General features: G+C 42.8%; 1 protein-coding gene across 5 annotated transcripts; it reads left to right on the top strand.

Annotated features, from left to right (window-relative positions):
* Positions 1-465: 465 nt before the first annotated feature.
* On the top strand, positions 466-11,537 carry hmg20a (high mobility group 20A). Of its 5 annotated transcripts, none has more exons than XM_037255044.1 (9): positions 466-488; positions 8,449-8,532; positions 8,645-8,854; positions 8,957-9,089; positions 9,913-9,950; positions 10,156-10,231; positions 10,301-10,516; positions 11,015-11,147; positions 11,226-11,537. In XM_037255044.1, the coding sequence occupies exons 2-9, from the start codon at positions 8,467-8,469 to the stop codon at positions 11,227-11,229; spliced, it is 876 nt and encodes a 291-aa protein (XP_037110939.1). In that variant the 5' UTR covers positions 466-488; positions 8,449-8,466; the 3' UTR covers positions 11,230-11,537. The 5 variants fall into 5 exon arrangements, with proteins under 5 accessions (XP_037110939.1, XP_037110941.1, XP_037110937.1 ...); XM_037255046.1 differs by lacking the exon at positions 466-488 and adding an exon at positions 6,657-6,753 and having other exon boundaries at positions 10,159-10,231; XM_037255042.1 differs by lacking the exon at positions 466-488 and adding an exon at positions 6,657-6,753.
* The last annotated feature ends 2,889 nt before the right edge of the window (positions 11,538-14,426 follow it).

Below are 14,426 nucleotides of genomic sequence, written 5' to 3'. Positions count from 1 at the left end.
AATTTGAAGGAAAAAAAAGAGCCCATGTAAATTAGTTTGAACCCCACATTTCAAATAAATGCGAAGAGCCACTTTGGCGGTGAATGGCAACTATTATGGTCACACTTATTTTATTTCTAGAGGGGGAAATTCAGATGCCAGCAGTTAAATAAATAAATAAATGAATGAATCTGTCCAAATTTAATACATTGTTTTTCTTCAAGCACGGTGGCATTTACAGTTAAAATATACAATTATTATAGTTCTATATAATATATTAATATATTTATTACTATTAATAATTGTTAGCTTTTTTTCTACCTGAGTAATAATGGAATCTAAATAAATAAAGAGATGTATTTCCCCCCCACATGCTATCTCACAAAATGTTTCTGTTGCAGGTTTGGCTTTATTCTTTTGTTTACTGAGCTTGGGAGCGTGTGCAGAACAACAAGGCCTACATCAAGTATTCATGAATCTCCTCATGTTTCATAAGCAACGGCTGCAAGGTGAGCGAGAACTCCGTGTAATCGGCTATCAAACATAAATAAGTAGTTGTGCCTTGGGGCTGAGCGGTGTGGGAGGGAGGCTTGGCCACGTTCCCTGGATGCGGCGTGTCTCTCATCTGCATAAGAATCAGAGTGCGCAACACGCTTGTGCCGCTGGCCGTGCCCACAGTTGAGGTGTAACATTACCACACGGGAGGGGGGCAATCGGTTGCAAGATAGTGAGCGGTAAACTTGAAAATCTATTTCACTATTAGCTCATTTAATCATTTCAGTGTCTTAATCATTTGGATGGATGGATGGATGGATGGATGGATGGATGGATGGATGGATGGATGGATGCTTTATTGATCCTCGGCGGGGAAATTCATTTGCCAGCAATTAAATACATAAACAAACAATATAGATATCGTACACGCCAAAAACGATGAGAGCAATATATCTGAGTAAATTAAATAGATAGGTTAATAATAATAATTATAAAATAGATAAGGTAATAATAATAAATAGATCCAATAAATGAACAAACAATGAATGAATGTTGTTAGCTTGTGCTTTTGCTTGCGTTTTATAAAAGGCAATTTATCATGGTGACATTGGTGCAAGGTCAGGCCTCTATCATGGTCATCTTACTGAGTGGAGATGATGCATAGCGACAAAGAGGCGCGCCGAGTATTCATGAAAAACATTCAAGACGTCTTAACACAGAAAACTTAAACATGTTTGTGCAGATTTAAGAGTCACGGCTCAGCCGGGATCATTTGATATTTTTTTTTTCAGGGTGTGTTGGGGTTAGACACGTTTTTGTGCCGGCCTGACCTCTGCGGCCAATTATAACGCAGGCTAACGCCGCGGCCGACGATTTGTATGGGCGAAGGGACTTTTATTTTTCTATTTGCTGACATTGGAGATCACACGCCTATTATCATCACAATGCTGGCATAAGGGAGCTTATGTAAATGCTTCTGTCAGGCCGGCCGAGCTTTGTGTTTGAGAAGAATGGCAACGGGAAAAGAATGGCGTCCGCTTACTTACTCGAGCTGAGCCGAGGGAGCCCCCGCAAGGACAACGCCGCCTTTTTTTTTTTCCCCCAATCTCGGGAAATTTTATTGAATTTAACCATTCAGGCTGAAAAGTCATTTGCCACACTTGCGTGATCTAATCCTTTACAAAGATAATAATGCTCATTTTGTTCATTGGCAGTGCCAAAGAGTGAATAACGTGTTGATCACTGTAATGGGAAGGTGACGTTGCGTCATCATGGCGTAATGGATTTGACCACCGAGGATGCAATTAGACGACGATTTTAGCTGTCCCCCGCATGTCCTCGGGGCTGAGAAGAAGAAAAGAGCAACCTGGCCGCAACTCGGGCTATGCAAATAATGCAGCTGCTCTCGAAGACTCCCCCTGGAGGAATGTGGCTTAATTAGGCCCCCTCTTCGCATCGGTCCGTGCCAGCGCCTGAAGAAAATGGCGGGGAAGGAAAATCTCCTGCGGGGTTTTCGGGAAGGCTCTGGCAGCGATGTTATCCGTGTGAGCCTTGCGGGGATCCATTTGTGTTGGCTGACGCAAGGCTCATTGTGTCTGTGGCTCGAGAGCACTTTGTCATCAGGCCCCAATTAGCCGCGAGTACGCCGAAGGAGCCACGAGATCCATTCGATAGAAATAGGCTCGTCTGCGGGGCCGACGAGTGGATGACGGTGTGTGCGTGTGAAAAGTCAAGCGGTTTGATTGGGACGCTCTCACGAGCGCCGAGTTGTTTAGCAACCTTCGACATCGCGATGATGGGGTGCGCATGACAGCGCCTCCTCTGGCGATTGTTTACTGTCTCCGGAATGTAAATAGAAAAGGCACTCGCAGGCGAGCGACGAGAAACGGCCGCCTGGGCTGTCTAATTGGATGACCTGCGATGCTCGCGTTTGTTATTTTTAGCCTGGAGAGCAGCACTTCAAATTCTGCAAACACACAATGAAAGTTTGAAGATGCCACGGGGTGCAGTCATTCCTGGAAAATTGAATATTTGAATGAATGCGCACAAAAAGACTATCTTTGTCCCTGTCTCTTTGGCCTTTATAGAAGCGGCTTAATCCGAATGTCGGGCTCGATCTGGTACCTTTCATTCTGTCAAGTGATGTCAGAATCCCCCACTTTATAAATGACACAGTGCACTACGGCATTGTTGAAAATGTCACCGACTGTCATTGTCTCCCGTGGTGATAATTGAAGGCCCCGCCCCCGTCTGACTTTAGCGATGGGCTAATTTGCTATCTTTGTATGATTTTTGTCAGACCTCGACATCGCTGGGGTCCTGACACTGTTGGCCGCTGACCTCTGCTGGCTCGGTGAGGTACTGCAAGTGTGTCCTCTGCAAATGAAAGAAAAAAAAAAAGCCAGACTCAAAGTAACGGTCCGTTAGGCTGTAATAGTTTGTCTTTTGTACGCTTATGCCCCATTCCGTCGACCTCTCTTCGATTTAAGAGCCGACAGGCCGCATTGCCACTTGCAATAAATGCAATCATGTGGAAATTCTTGACGGGTCAATTGGGTTGTGCATCGTGCTGAAACCGTCTCATCCTCAATGCGGCGGCCTTCTTTCTCTGGAAGTGTGTGAGGCTCTTTAATAAGGAAATATTAATAATACAGCATACAGATGGTGCACCTCATGCTCCTGTGTTTTGTGTCACCACCTCCCCTAAAATTGCTCCGCTTTCCCAAAATAGATGCAGCAATGATTTGGGATTTGGCGGCTGTCAGTGAAATGGAGGACACTGCAGCTGGAAGGGGGGGGAAAAAAAAGGCCTCTGTCAGGTACTATTGGACATTTCCAGATGGATAAAAGCATCAAGACTTAATCAATTAATTAATCAATGGAGGGTTGGACGAGGCCCATTAGTTGCCACTGAAGCTTCATTTTTCTTCTTCGCAAGACATTTTGCTGAATTAGCCCAGTGGGAACAGTTCCACCGCACAGCTATGAAGCCATGAAAGAATTTCTGGATATGTTTAGGTGTGGGATAAAAGTCCATCAAACACCTTTTGGGTGAATTAGAACAAAAGAGGCACTTCAAACTTCCTGGAAGAGTGGAAACTATTGCCACTTTAAGATGGGAACTAACCATACATAGCAAAACTCGTACACTTCCGAAGGCGTACCCCAAGGTTCAGAGCTCGGCCCTCTCAAGTTCACTTTCTGTTTAAACCGGTAGGGTTTTGGGCATTTTAAATTAATTCAAAATACAATACACAATACAATACAATACAAAATAAATTAATTAACAAATGATCGGAAAGTAGAATATTTTCAAGATTTAATGCAAACTAATTTTTCATCTAATTATTCTATTAATAGATTTATTCTATTAATATGGTGTGTCGTAGCAGCAAAGATAAGAATTCAAAAACAATTGACAGATGGTGTAAAACCAATTCTTGCTCCTAAACCTTATTCTCAAGGTAGTTTATATACGACGCACTTTCCACGGCGCACCCCAAGGTTCCTTACTCAGTCCTCTCTCGTTTTCTTTTTTCCACCAAGTAATTAGCAGTCTCGTCAAAACATGGTCGCCTCTCATTTCCAGAACCTACGACACCTTTGTAGTTGTCCCAATTATTCTTATCCTTGTGCCCAATTAGTGTTTGAAAAGTGGCTAATGCACTTACAATGTAGGCCAGAAAATGACTTTACTGTGTGATGAAGTAACTACAGTTGCCATCGTTTGCTCGAGTGCTACTAATAAGAACAGGAAGGCGAAATAAAGGCCTCCCTCGAAGGTGGCACCAGTAGCCGTAATGAGGCTTGACGTCTGATGGATTAACCGCGCTTACTTTTGAAAAGGTTGTCTCATTTTCCACTCACCCTCCGCTGTGCTCACAACTCCATATCGGTGAAACAAAGGCCACTTGTTTTTTGTTTTTTTTTCGTCCTAATGCTTTCATTGCTCAGCATTTTGTTGTGTTTGGACAGTTGTGTCTGCGGGTCATTAATTCTTACAAGTGTTGACGCCATTTCCTCCAGGCTAGCCAATAGTGAATTTGTAATGAAAATTGACAAAGCCCGAAATGATCGTCAGGCACTTGGATCTTTTTTTTTTTTGGGATGCTCACCGTCATTGTGTCTCGTAACAAAGCGGAATGAAGGTTAGTGTGGCTCATCTTTCAACGTCTGAGCTGAGAAGAACGAGCGTGACATGACCGAGGTCTCTCAAGGTTCTTTTCTCGGTCCTCACTTATTCAGCGTTCCAATCGAAAATGTCAAAACCTCCTGAACTCTCCCCTAACTACTAAAACGCCTCTTCTCATCTTTTAAATCACAATTTGGGACGTAAGACCAAAGAGATCCATCTTCTCTGATCACCGCAGAAAGAAACACCAAGGACGGGCTAGTTTTGCCCTTGGGCGGCTTTTGTAACAGTGCCAATTTTGTGTATTATGCACAAAATGTGTGTGTGTGTGTGTGTTTATGGTCCATTGAAGTCCACTTTGTGTTCTTTTGGATCTTTTCTGGCCCTCGCCCAAACTGCAAATCTGTAAGAGGAGATAAAACGACGTCCAGCCCGTCAGACAAGAGGCAATGGATAGCAGCCCTTCGGAGACGGATACTCGCAATTTTATTTAGAACATTTTGGAAGAGCACTGACGCAGAGATAAGCCTTTGGATCTCAGAACACAAGGGAGCTTATCAATGAATGTCATTTGTCTTTTTTGGTTATGTGAATTGATGGTGGTCATGTGACTGCAGTTTGCATTTCAATCATGGCCCTCAGCCACCGTTTCAATTAATACATGTCGAAAAAATTGGATTTAATTACATTCGTACCCTTGACTGAACAAAAACAATATTTCTTTTTAATTCGCTGTGGTTTCTCAATCCCACGTCACCACGGCACTCAAAGTTTTGTCAACGCTTAGTCGTCGAACGCGCACCAATTGTCGACGTGATGTCATGTTAAATACACGAATCGACGATGGCTGTCGCGACAAACACTTACACACATTACACGTTTGTAAATCCAAGAAGGTTTTTTTTCCCCACGGCTGGCTGTTTGCATGTGTTGTGTTTGTATAATCAAGCTGATTGATAATTATGTGCCAGAGTGACTTTTTTTTTTTTTTTACACCTCGCTTTGAAATCACTAAATGAGGTACTTTATATGCCACAATATGGATTAACACTAGATTGGTACATTTTATTTTTAGTTTTTTTTTCGGGCCAATCATTGAGAAAGAAGTGTATTATATTATATTATACTATATTATATTATATTATATTTGCAATATTGTTTGAGTGGAATTATTGCTATAAATCAGTGTTGAGGGGTAAACATTTTCATCACTCTCATTCATTGCAATTTCAGTATGGCCCTGTGTACTCATTTGATTATACAGTGGCAAGTGTATGCTCAAATGGAAATGTTCATTATCATCGTGCAATACGAGTGCATCGGCATGCGCACGAATCGTATTCCCCTCTCGTATTCTCGTCATGCAATGTTAAGCAAATGCAATATAAAGCAAGTAAAAGAGGACGGCATCCCTCTCAAAGTCAATCTCGTACTCATGTGAGAATATGGAGGACTCATCAGCGCCGGCCCATGATTCGCTGCGATTTTCTGACTTATTGATTTCCTTTTGTCCATTATCTGCCAGGCGGTGCGAGCGGAATGATAAACGCCAGGCGGCGGCGTATGAATTTAGATAAGACGTTTAAGGCTCAGTGCGGCACGCTCGTACATCAAGTTATTATCCCTTGTCATCTCCCCTCACCTCTTTATCCCCTCACAAAGGGCAGACGCAATCGAAGGTGTCCCTTCACATCTGCTTTGTCCCCTGTTAAAGGTCCTATCAGGACCATTCTGAGACGCTCCTCCTGTAAGGAGCCCAAAAAAAAAAAAAAAAAATCGTGATTTGTTCATCAGAAATCATTTGTGGGCCGTGGTCATCATCCAGAGGACAGTCGGCTGTCAACGTTGTGTGTTAAGTGAGTTATGGTTTCTAAGGAATGTTAAGAAGGTCATGTTTAAAAGAAATAAAAACAAGCCTGTATGATTCATGAGGCTGTTACAAGCTATAACTCCATGATTTGTTTGCATGGCAACAAGGTGGGTGATCCATCTATCCCTTCTATCCCTTTCCGGATTGAACAAGTGTAATACATAAATCTGGCCGTTAGGTGGTAGCAACAACCTTGGGTGCATTTACTCTGTCTGTTCTAACTTCGACGAAGAAGAGGCGTCAGCAGAGCGTGTCTAGAAATTCTCATCTAAAGCAGGTATTCTCCATCCATCTATCCATTTTCTATACCGCATGTCCTCACGTGCTGGAGATTATCCCAGCAGTCATCGGGCAGTAGGCGGGGGACACCCTGAACCGGTTGCCAGACGATCGCAGGGCACACAGAGACAAATCCGCACTCACACCATTCTATTGTGGTAAATATTTGTTTTGCATTCGTCGCATGATTTCCAATCCTAACAAGAGCAAATGTGTCCTTTATTTTATTGAATGCAGTGGAATGTTAATAATATGGCAAGATGTGAAGTAATAAGATACCGATCGACATGCATGGGGACGCGCTCGTATTGTTTTGATGGGGGCGGCAGCATATTTTGCTCACTTTTGGCTGCCGTTCACATTATGATTAGTTTTGTGAATTTGCCTCTGTTTGTTAGATTTTGTTTCAAGAGACGTAGCGTTTGGTTAACGATGGGCAACAAAAAAAAAAATGTTTCGCGCTCGGCTTCTTGCGAAAACAACGCTAACAGCGTAGCTAGCTTCATGGCTAGCATCTCGATGCTAACTGTCGTTGCTGTAGTCATTTGAATAAACAATTTGCCTTCCAGCTTTGCGTTTAAGTGTCAAACCATGTATGGTATTTATTTTTTTAAGATACGTGTTAGTCTATCGCGAAAGACAAGGTAAATAGCTGTTACGTCCGCAACAAACAAATCTAACAAATGTTTGCCACTGGTTAAAGACTACAATCATTATATACTGTGAAATTAAACACACCATGGTATACATTTCTCACCACTTAATAAAACTCATCTTAGCAAAATAACTTCGTCGTGCTTTCCCCAGCTAAATTGGCATTTACTTGAACAGGCAAGCTATGACCTGGATGCCCCAAACTATTTAATAATAATAATCTGTTACGTTCCCTTTTTGCCGTTTGTTGTAAAGCTGGCCTAATATTGACAAAGTGAAGTGAAAATCTTAAAGAAATGAAAAACTGTTTCTTTAGGTGGTGCATTGTGTGCTTCCAACCAGAAGAGGGCGGTGCAACATAATACAGCAAATCGCATAATAGATGTCAGGAAAGTTCCAGGACTGTGTCAAATAAATCAAATGATCCATACCGCTTGTCATACCAAAGACGGCCAGTGTAATATGTCCAGGCATTAGTCTTGGAAACCTTTTGAAACTCAAAAAGAAATCAAATGTGATAACCTTGCTGTAAAGTGGATTACTGAACTAGAAAAAAATGTTGGGAGAAGAAACTTTACTGGGCTTCCCCCGGCCAAAAGGAATATTTGTAGTAGATTATCTCATTCCTAGTCTGACTTTATTTCCCACAGTGTTTAATGGCTGGGGGCAGAAATGCCGTCCAGGATGTTGACACTCACTTCCTGTGTGGTGACGCGTACGGGTTCAAAGTTGAAAAGGATGTGGCATTGTTGCTGTCTGCGGAGTTTAGTCTGTACCCATACATACCGCAATAATATTTATACTTTCTAATTCGGGAGTTGATTAATACTTTTTGTATGTGGTCCAGGAAAAGGAGATTGCTTGTATTTGCCCTTGTTTCAGGATGGAAAGTTAATATCAAAATGTGGCTTATCTGTCTCCTCCAGATGGCACGGGCTTTACTATGACAAATATTTCCAGATGGTACACTCATCTCCTATTGTCTGATGGAGCAAAAAAAAAACATAACTGGTCACTGTAGAAATTCTTTTGTTCTTAGTCTGCAGGATTCAAAGTCATGGATGAGCAGCAGTCGTCTCCTGCAGCCAATACGGAGAACGCCAGCCAGAGAAATGGAGATGAGGTACGAATTGAACCCGAAAAATGGAAAGTTGGATCTCAACTTTAAATAAAATGTCCATTTTCCATCCGCTGAGCGAGCGGCCTTTACATGAGATGTTTTTCTTTCATCTCAGAAGACAAGACGTGCCACCTGGACCAAGGGCAGGAAGAGGAAGAAGCCCATGAAGGACAGGAACGCACCCAAAGCACCGCTGACGGGCTACGTTCGCTTCATGAACGATCGGCGCGAACAGCTGAGGGCCGAGCGTCCGGACGTGCCCTTCCCGGAGATCACCAGGATGTTGGGCAACGAGTGGAGCAAGCTGCCCCCTGAGGAGAAACAGGTAAGAGGCCACATCAAAACGACTTCAGCCCACCTTCATCCAAAAATGTTTGAGTGCTTGGAAAAGCGAGGCGCTGCGTTTCACACGAATCTTTGTCCGCAGCGTTACCTGGACGAGGCGGACCGCGACAAGGAGCGCTACATGCGAGAGCTGGAGAAATACCAGAAGACAGAAGCCTACAAGCACTTCACCAGGAAGGTCCAAGAGAAGCAGAAGGGCAAGCGACACAGAAGCGGTGAGGGCTCATTCGCTTGCCAAAGCTCGTCTCGGGCCTCGATGGATAGCGGCAAAGTCAAGTACTAAATAAATACCGGTATGAAATGGCACAAGTGATTTAAATGGCCGACAAGCTTGCCCGCCCAGTATATTTTTAAAATCCAAGATTTATTTGACCGTTCCTCCACACACACACACACACACACACACACACACACACACACACACACACACACAAACTGCACTTAAAACTTCAAAAGCTTTGGCTGGAGGGAAGTCGTTTCTTTTAAGCATATGCATCCATTGGTTTCTTTTTTGGAGGGCATTGGAATTGAAGCACTTCGCATGTTGTTTTCTGTTTCCTTTAGTTTGACAGTAAACTTCAACTTTGGGTGGCACGAACGGCTTGAAACTTGTTTTTTTAACAACTGTTAGCTATTTCTATCATTGGGCCATTGCGGCGCTCGTATCTCAGATTTCTTGCTCTCAAGTCAAAGCGAACTGCCGAGCGAGCGTCAGCTTGAATAAGTCGGAGGATGTAAAGGATGTCAATTTGCTAATTTTTTTTGAGTGACAATCTGGTGATTTCCCCCCCCCCCCCCCCCCCCAAGTGACATTTTCACATTCCTGTATGTCATCCAAGTGTGAAGAGGCATCCGTATTTGCGCCTGTTGGATGACCACTCGCTATCAGAACAGAGGACGGGACGGGGCGTTCTGTATGACTTTTGCTCACCTGGGTCAAGAGTGAAAGCTGGCTCCAAGTGACGGAAACATGACTCATCTGCTGTCCTCTTTCTTCATTTCTGTCTGCTCCCCCCTCTCCTTTTCCTTCCTCACCAGATGTTGGGAACCAAGCGGCCAACGAGACTCTGCGTGAGGTTAGTGCTTTTTTTTTTTTCCCTGACCTGTCAACACATCAATATAACAATAGTGTTACATTACGTCTTTAAAAACATTTCATTTGGGTCCAATTTTCACTTGGAACTTCTGTGCAATACACGTTGGTTGGCATTTTTTCAGTACAGCCTTAAAACGAGCTTCTCCGTTATCATTTCCACACTTTGTGTTTCTGTTGCTCACCAGAAGGATAGCGAGGGGAAGGACCGAAGCGTGTTTGACATCCCCATCTTCACCGAGGAATTCCTCAACCACAGCAAAGGTGGAATACGGCGATCACACGCCGCCTATGCCGTCACATTCTCATTCGTGTCCCCCCCCCTTGCTTTAGCTCGCGAGGCCGAGATGCGTCAGCTGCGCAAGACCAACATGGAGTACGAAGAACGCAACGCCGCACTCCAAAAGCACGTGGAGAGCATGCGTGGCGCTGTGGATCGCCTGGATGGCGACGTGATGCAAGAGAGGGGACGCAACGGCATGCTCCACCAGCACCTGGACACGCTACGGCAGGCGCTCGCCGCCAGCTTTTCTTCCGTGCCTCTGCCAGGTAACAACCGTGCTGACATTTAGTCGTCTTGGGTCTCCTATCCATTCACGTTTATCTTTGTAGATACGATAAAACACTGACCTGATTTTTTGTTTTCTTAACTGTTATAAAACGGTATTGGAGTTCCTCAGGGAAATGTTTTACATCCTCTAGTTTTCAATAAAGGTTATCCACTCCTTGTCCAGCGTCAGTTTCCTGCACCGCTCCCACAGCAGTTCCCCGTGGGCGTGGAGGCGAAAGATTGATTGGGCTGACCGCTGAACAAAAAAGTGTTCTATCGAAAGCAGTGTTTACTTTTCACTTTATTATTTTTGTTGTTGGAGAGCAAATCGCTCAGTGCCGCTGATGTCAGCGAACAAGTCGAGGCAGATGCTCAGAACAAGAACGTCCTGTGACCTTGATGTTTCTGTACTTGTCCCCTTTGCTGACCTACTTTAAATCAGAACATAAAAAAGAAGTCCCCAGCTCCATCAATTATCGCCATCATTACGTCAACAGGCAGCGGCGAGATGCCCACCCTGGATTCCATCGACTCGTACATGAAGAAACTGCACAGCATCATCATGAGCAACCCGCAGGAGCACGACAACCTGATCAACACAGTCAGAGAGTTGGTCAACCGTTTGGACAGGTAAGAAGGACTTTGAGTCCGACAATTTGGACAGTCTGTGGTCGAAACAAACGAGAACGAGATTTTCTTTTGTCTCAGATAATCGCCAAGTTCGAGGGCCGGCCGCACACTAATGGGCACAGCCATCAAACATTTAACTCTCTGCAAAAGTGATGATGATGATGTAGCTCCTTATATTTATTATTTTCCCCATTTTCTTTGGAAACAATAACCAACGACCGAGAAATGTGTCGCCCCAGGGTGAGGTGTGCAGTTTGCGTTCTTAAACAAATATTACTTTGTGGTTCATATTTTGTAATGACAAACGTGCCATTTAATTTCCATGTGTGTGTGTGTTTGTACAGACAAAAGTGCTTGTGTTTTCAATAAATAACAAAATGTTGAGGTGTACTCACTTTTTTTGTTTTAAGAACATCCTTATTTAAACCATTTATGACTCAATCAAAAGCGGAAATTTCAGGTGGCTTTCGGCTGGTGTATTACTATGTTTGTTTTTTGACGGGACATTATGTGGCTTCCTGTTTTCATTCAGGGCTGCCTTTTTTTTTTTTTTTTTTTTTTTTTTTTTTTTTTTTTTTCTCTTCCCCTGCCTCCACGTTGCCCGCTGAGACTTCCCGTCTGCAAAGGCCACACGTGTCGCAACTCTTGTACTCGAATGACAATGTCCCAAACAGATGTCCTGCGCAGCCTCATCTTTACAACACCCATAGCGACTTCTTGTAAAACAAAGAAAAATATTCCATGAGGTGTTTTGTATGTACTGAATCATGCTAAAAAATGATACCATCATTATTCTTTGTAGGGGTAAAGAAATATTTCTTGCCATTTGACTTCTGATAGAAACACGGTGGCTTGGTGCAGTAAGCCGGCTTGGCACTTAAGCTCATTTGTTTAATGAGCTTGGCGGCCTAATTTATTTCCCGTCTGTGCCCGAACTTGAACGCGGCACGAGAAACGCTAGCAATACAAACATTGAAAGCGGATTGGTCGAGTCCGATCGGTCAGATGACCTCACGATGTGTCAGCAATGTGTCAGTTGCTCTTTTCTATCCACTCAAAATGAACTTGGTCCTTCTTCCCCGCTGCATCCTTGGCAGCCTTCCCTAACTTTGGGCTAGGGTGGAGGCAAGCTGAGGAAGCGTGACTCAAGATGTCATTTTTGTGCTAACCGTTGATTATTTTTGAAAGGGCCTTTTACCCGTCCATGTTCAACATTGATTGACTTCCGCAAATGTTTTGTAATTGCAATCGGCGTGCCCTCTTTCCTATTTAATCAATAAAGTACTTCAAAGTGAAGGGGAGGAGGAAAGCACTGCCACTGAACCCATTTAGAAATCCATAAATTAGAAATGAAGCGACTAAGAGCAAGCCCCACCCATTTTCAAATAATTATACTATAAACACAATCCCAGTGTCACTTGTATTGAGGCCAAGTCGGGCAGTTTCACTGAAACTGTTATTTGATTCTCGCAGAAATTTAAATTCCATATAGGAGTCATACACTTGCTAGCTTAAATATTAATTCAATTGAGAAGTTTTAAGTGACTTCTTTTTTTTTCTTTTTACTTAGAACACAACAGTTTTCACTATTACCAAAACAACTGACGTATTTTTTGCTGCGAACGATTGATGACTACCTGCCAGCCAATTATTGTTCATAGCCCCAAAATATGTCTGGCTTGTTCCCGCTTTGCCTCCATCATTAGGCCCCGGCCGTCGGCGGCGTTTTTAGCAGTGAGTCACTTGAAAGTTTATCATTACACAGCTGACTTCCTGCCAGCACTGAGTCACGTCGCCTGCCAGACTCGCTCGCATCTTTTGGAGCGGCCCGCACCTGCATCGTGCTTTTGGGGGGGGGATTTGGCCGCAACTGCACATTCTGCTGATTAGAAGGATATTTCATGTGCATGCCCTGTTTTGTTTTCAGACTTTGGGGCTTCACTGCCATTGGCGTCTCTTTGAGATGCTCTTCAGAGCAACACGAGGAGAGTTTTCAAAAACTGCAAGTTATAGATACGGGTGTGTAAATGGAAAAATATATTTCTTAAACCCATTTCTAACCCCTAAATTAGCTAACTCATAATGCACCACTGTATGTGTAATCATAGTAAAGAAAAGCTTTTTATTACAAATTAAAATGAAGAATAATTAAAAAGAACGGAAAACAAAATTGCAATATAATGTAATTCATAAAGTAAAAAAAACAATTATTTTACCTAAAAAAAATAATTTAAATAAAATACTCTATTTTATTATAAAAAATTTTTTTACGTTTCTCCCCTTGCTCAGGTCAGTATAATTTATGAGTGAAGGAGTACAAGGGCACAAACTAGACAGAAAAGGGGTGAAAAGTTACAACAAAATCATAATATTCCCAATAGTTTCCAGCTGACAATCAAGTTATTGTCTAGTTGTTTAACCTTTATTTTGCTCAGTCAACGTATAAAATGTGAGTCGGGGTCACTATGTATTATTTGATGCATCAAGCCTTTAAAAGTCATTGGCTGGTGGAGTGCAAAGGGAGAAGAGCAGCAGCAGCGGAGGAGGAGGAGGAAACAATGATTGGAATTTGCTTGCAAAAAAAAAAAAAAATTGAGTCATTCCCACATGTCAGGCTCTGGCTAGAAACTCCGCCCCTTTTTTTCCTCTTCCACATGTGCTGCCTTCAGGCTCTGGGTGATTTTTCAAAACCAAACCAAGAGGTGTGTTTCTTATAAATGTTATTGTTGACTCCAAAACATAACAAAGGGCTCATGAGTGGAAATGACAGGCATGGATGGACGTTTACCACAATTTAAATGTTATTTCCCACAGCACAAAAGGGGATTCCCCACCAGTGCTCACAATCCCATATTTTTCACAAAGATGTAAGGTCTGAAATTGAATGAGCAACAGATGCATTTTGTTTGTTTTATTAGGAAAAAAAAGTGACTTTTCTGTTATTTCTTTCTAAATAACAATGGGTCTGATTAACATAACCACCACAAAACTGACAGCCACACAGAAATGTAGTTAAAGTGTGTCCACAAAGTAGTTTTTAAATCATTTCTATGTTTCATGATGTCTGTTTTGTGTGTTTCTGTTTAGCAATCTTTACCGTGATGGCAACCAGAAATCAGCCGTGTTGATTTTGGAGGTAGTCGAAATGCATTATTATTATTAATTAATTAATTTATTATTATTATTTAGAAATATTTTAGCGTTTTACAGGGAAAAATACCAACAACAACAAAAGAGCGAGAGAGATGCCAGGCCCCCGGGTGTCCGCGCGTCACAGCT

The sequence above is a fragment of the Syngnathus acus genome, chromosome 6 (genome assembly GCF_901709675.1).
Source record: "Syngnathus acus chromosome 6, fSynAcu1.2, whole genome shotgun sequence".
Taxonomy (NCBI): Eukaryota; Metazoa; Chordata; class Actinopteri; order Syngnathiformes; family Syngnathidae; genus Syngnathus; species Syngnathus acus.
The sequence above is the reverse complement of the archived record's forward strand: the minus strand, read 5'-3'. Positions and strand labels throughout refer to the sequence as shown.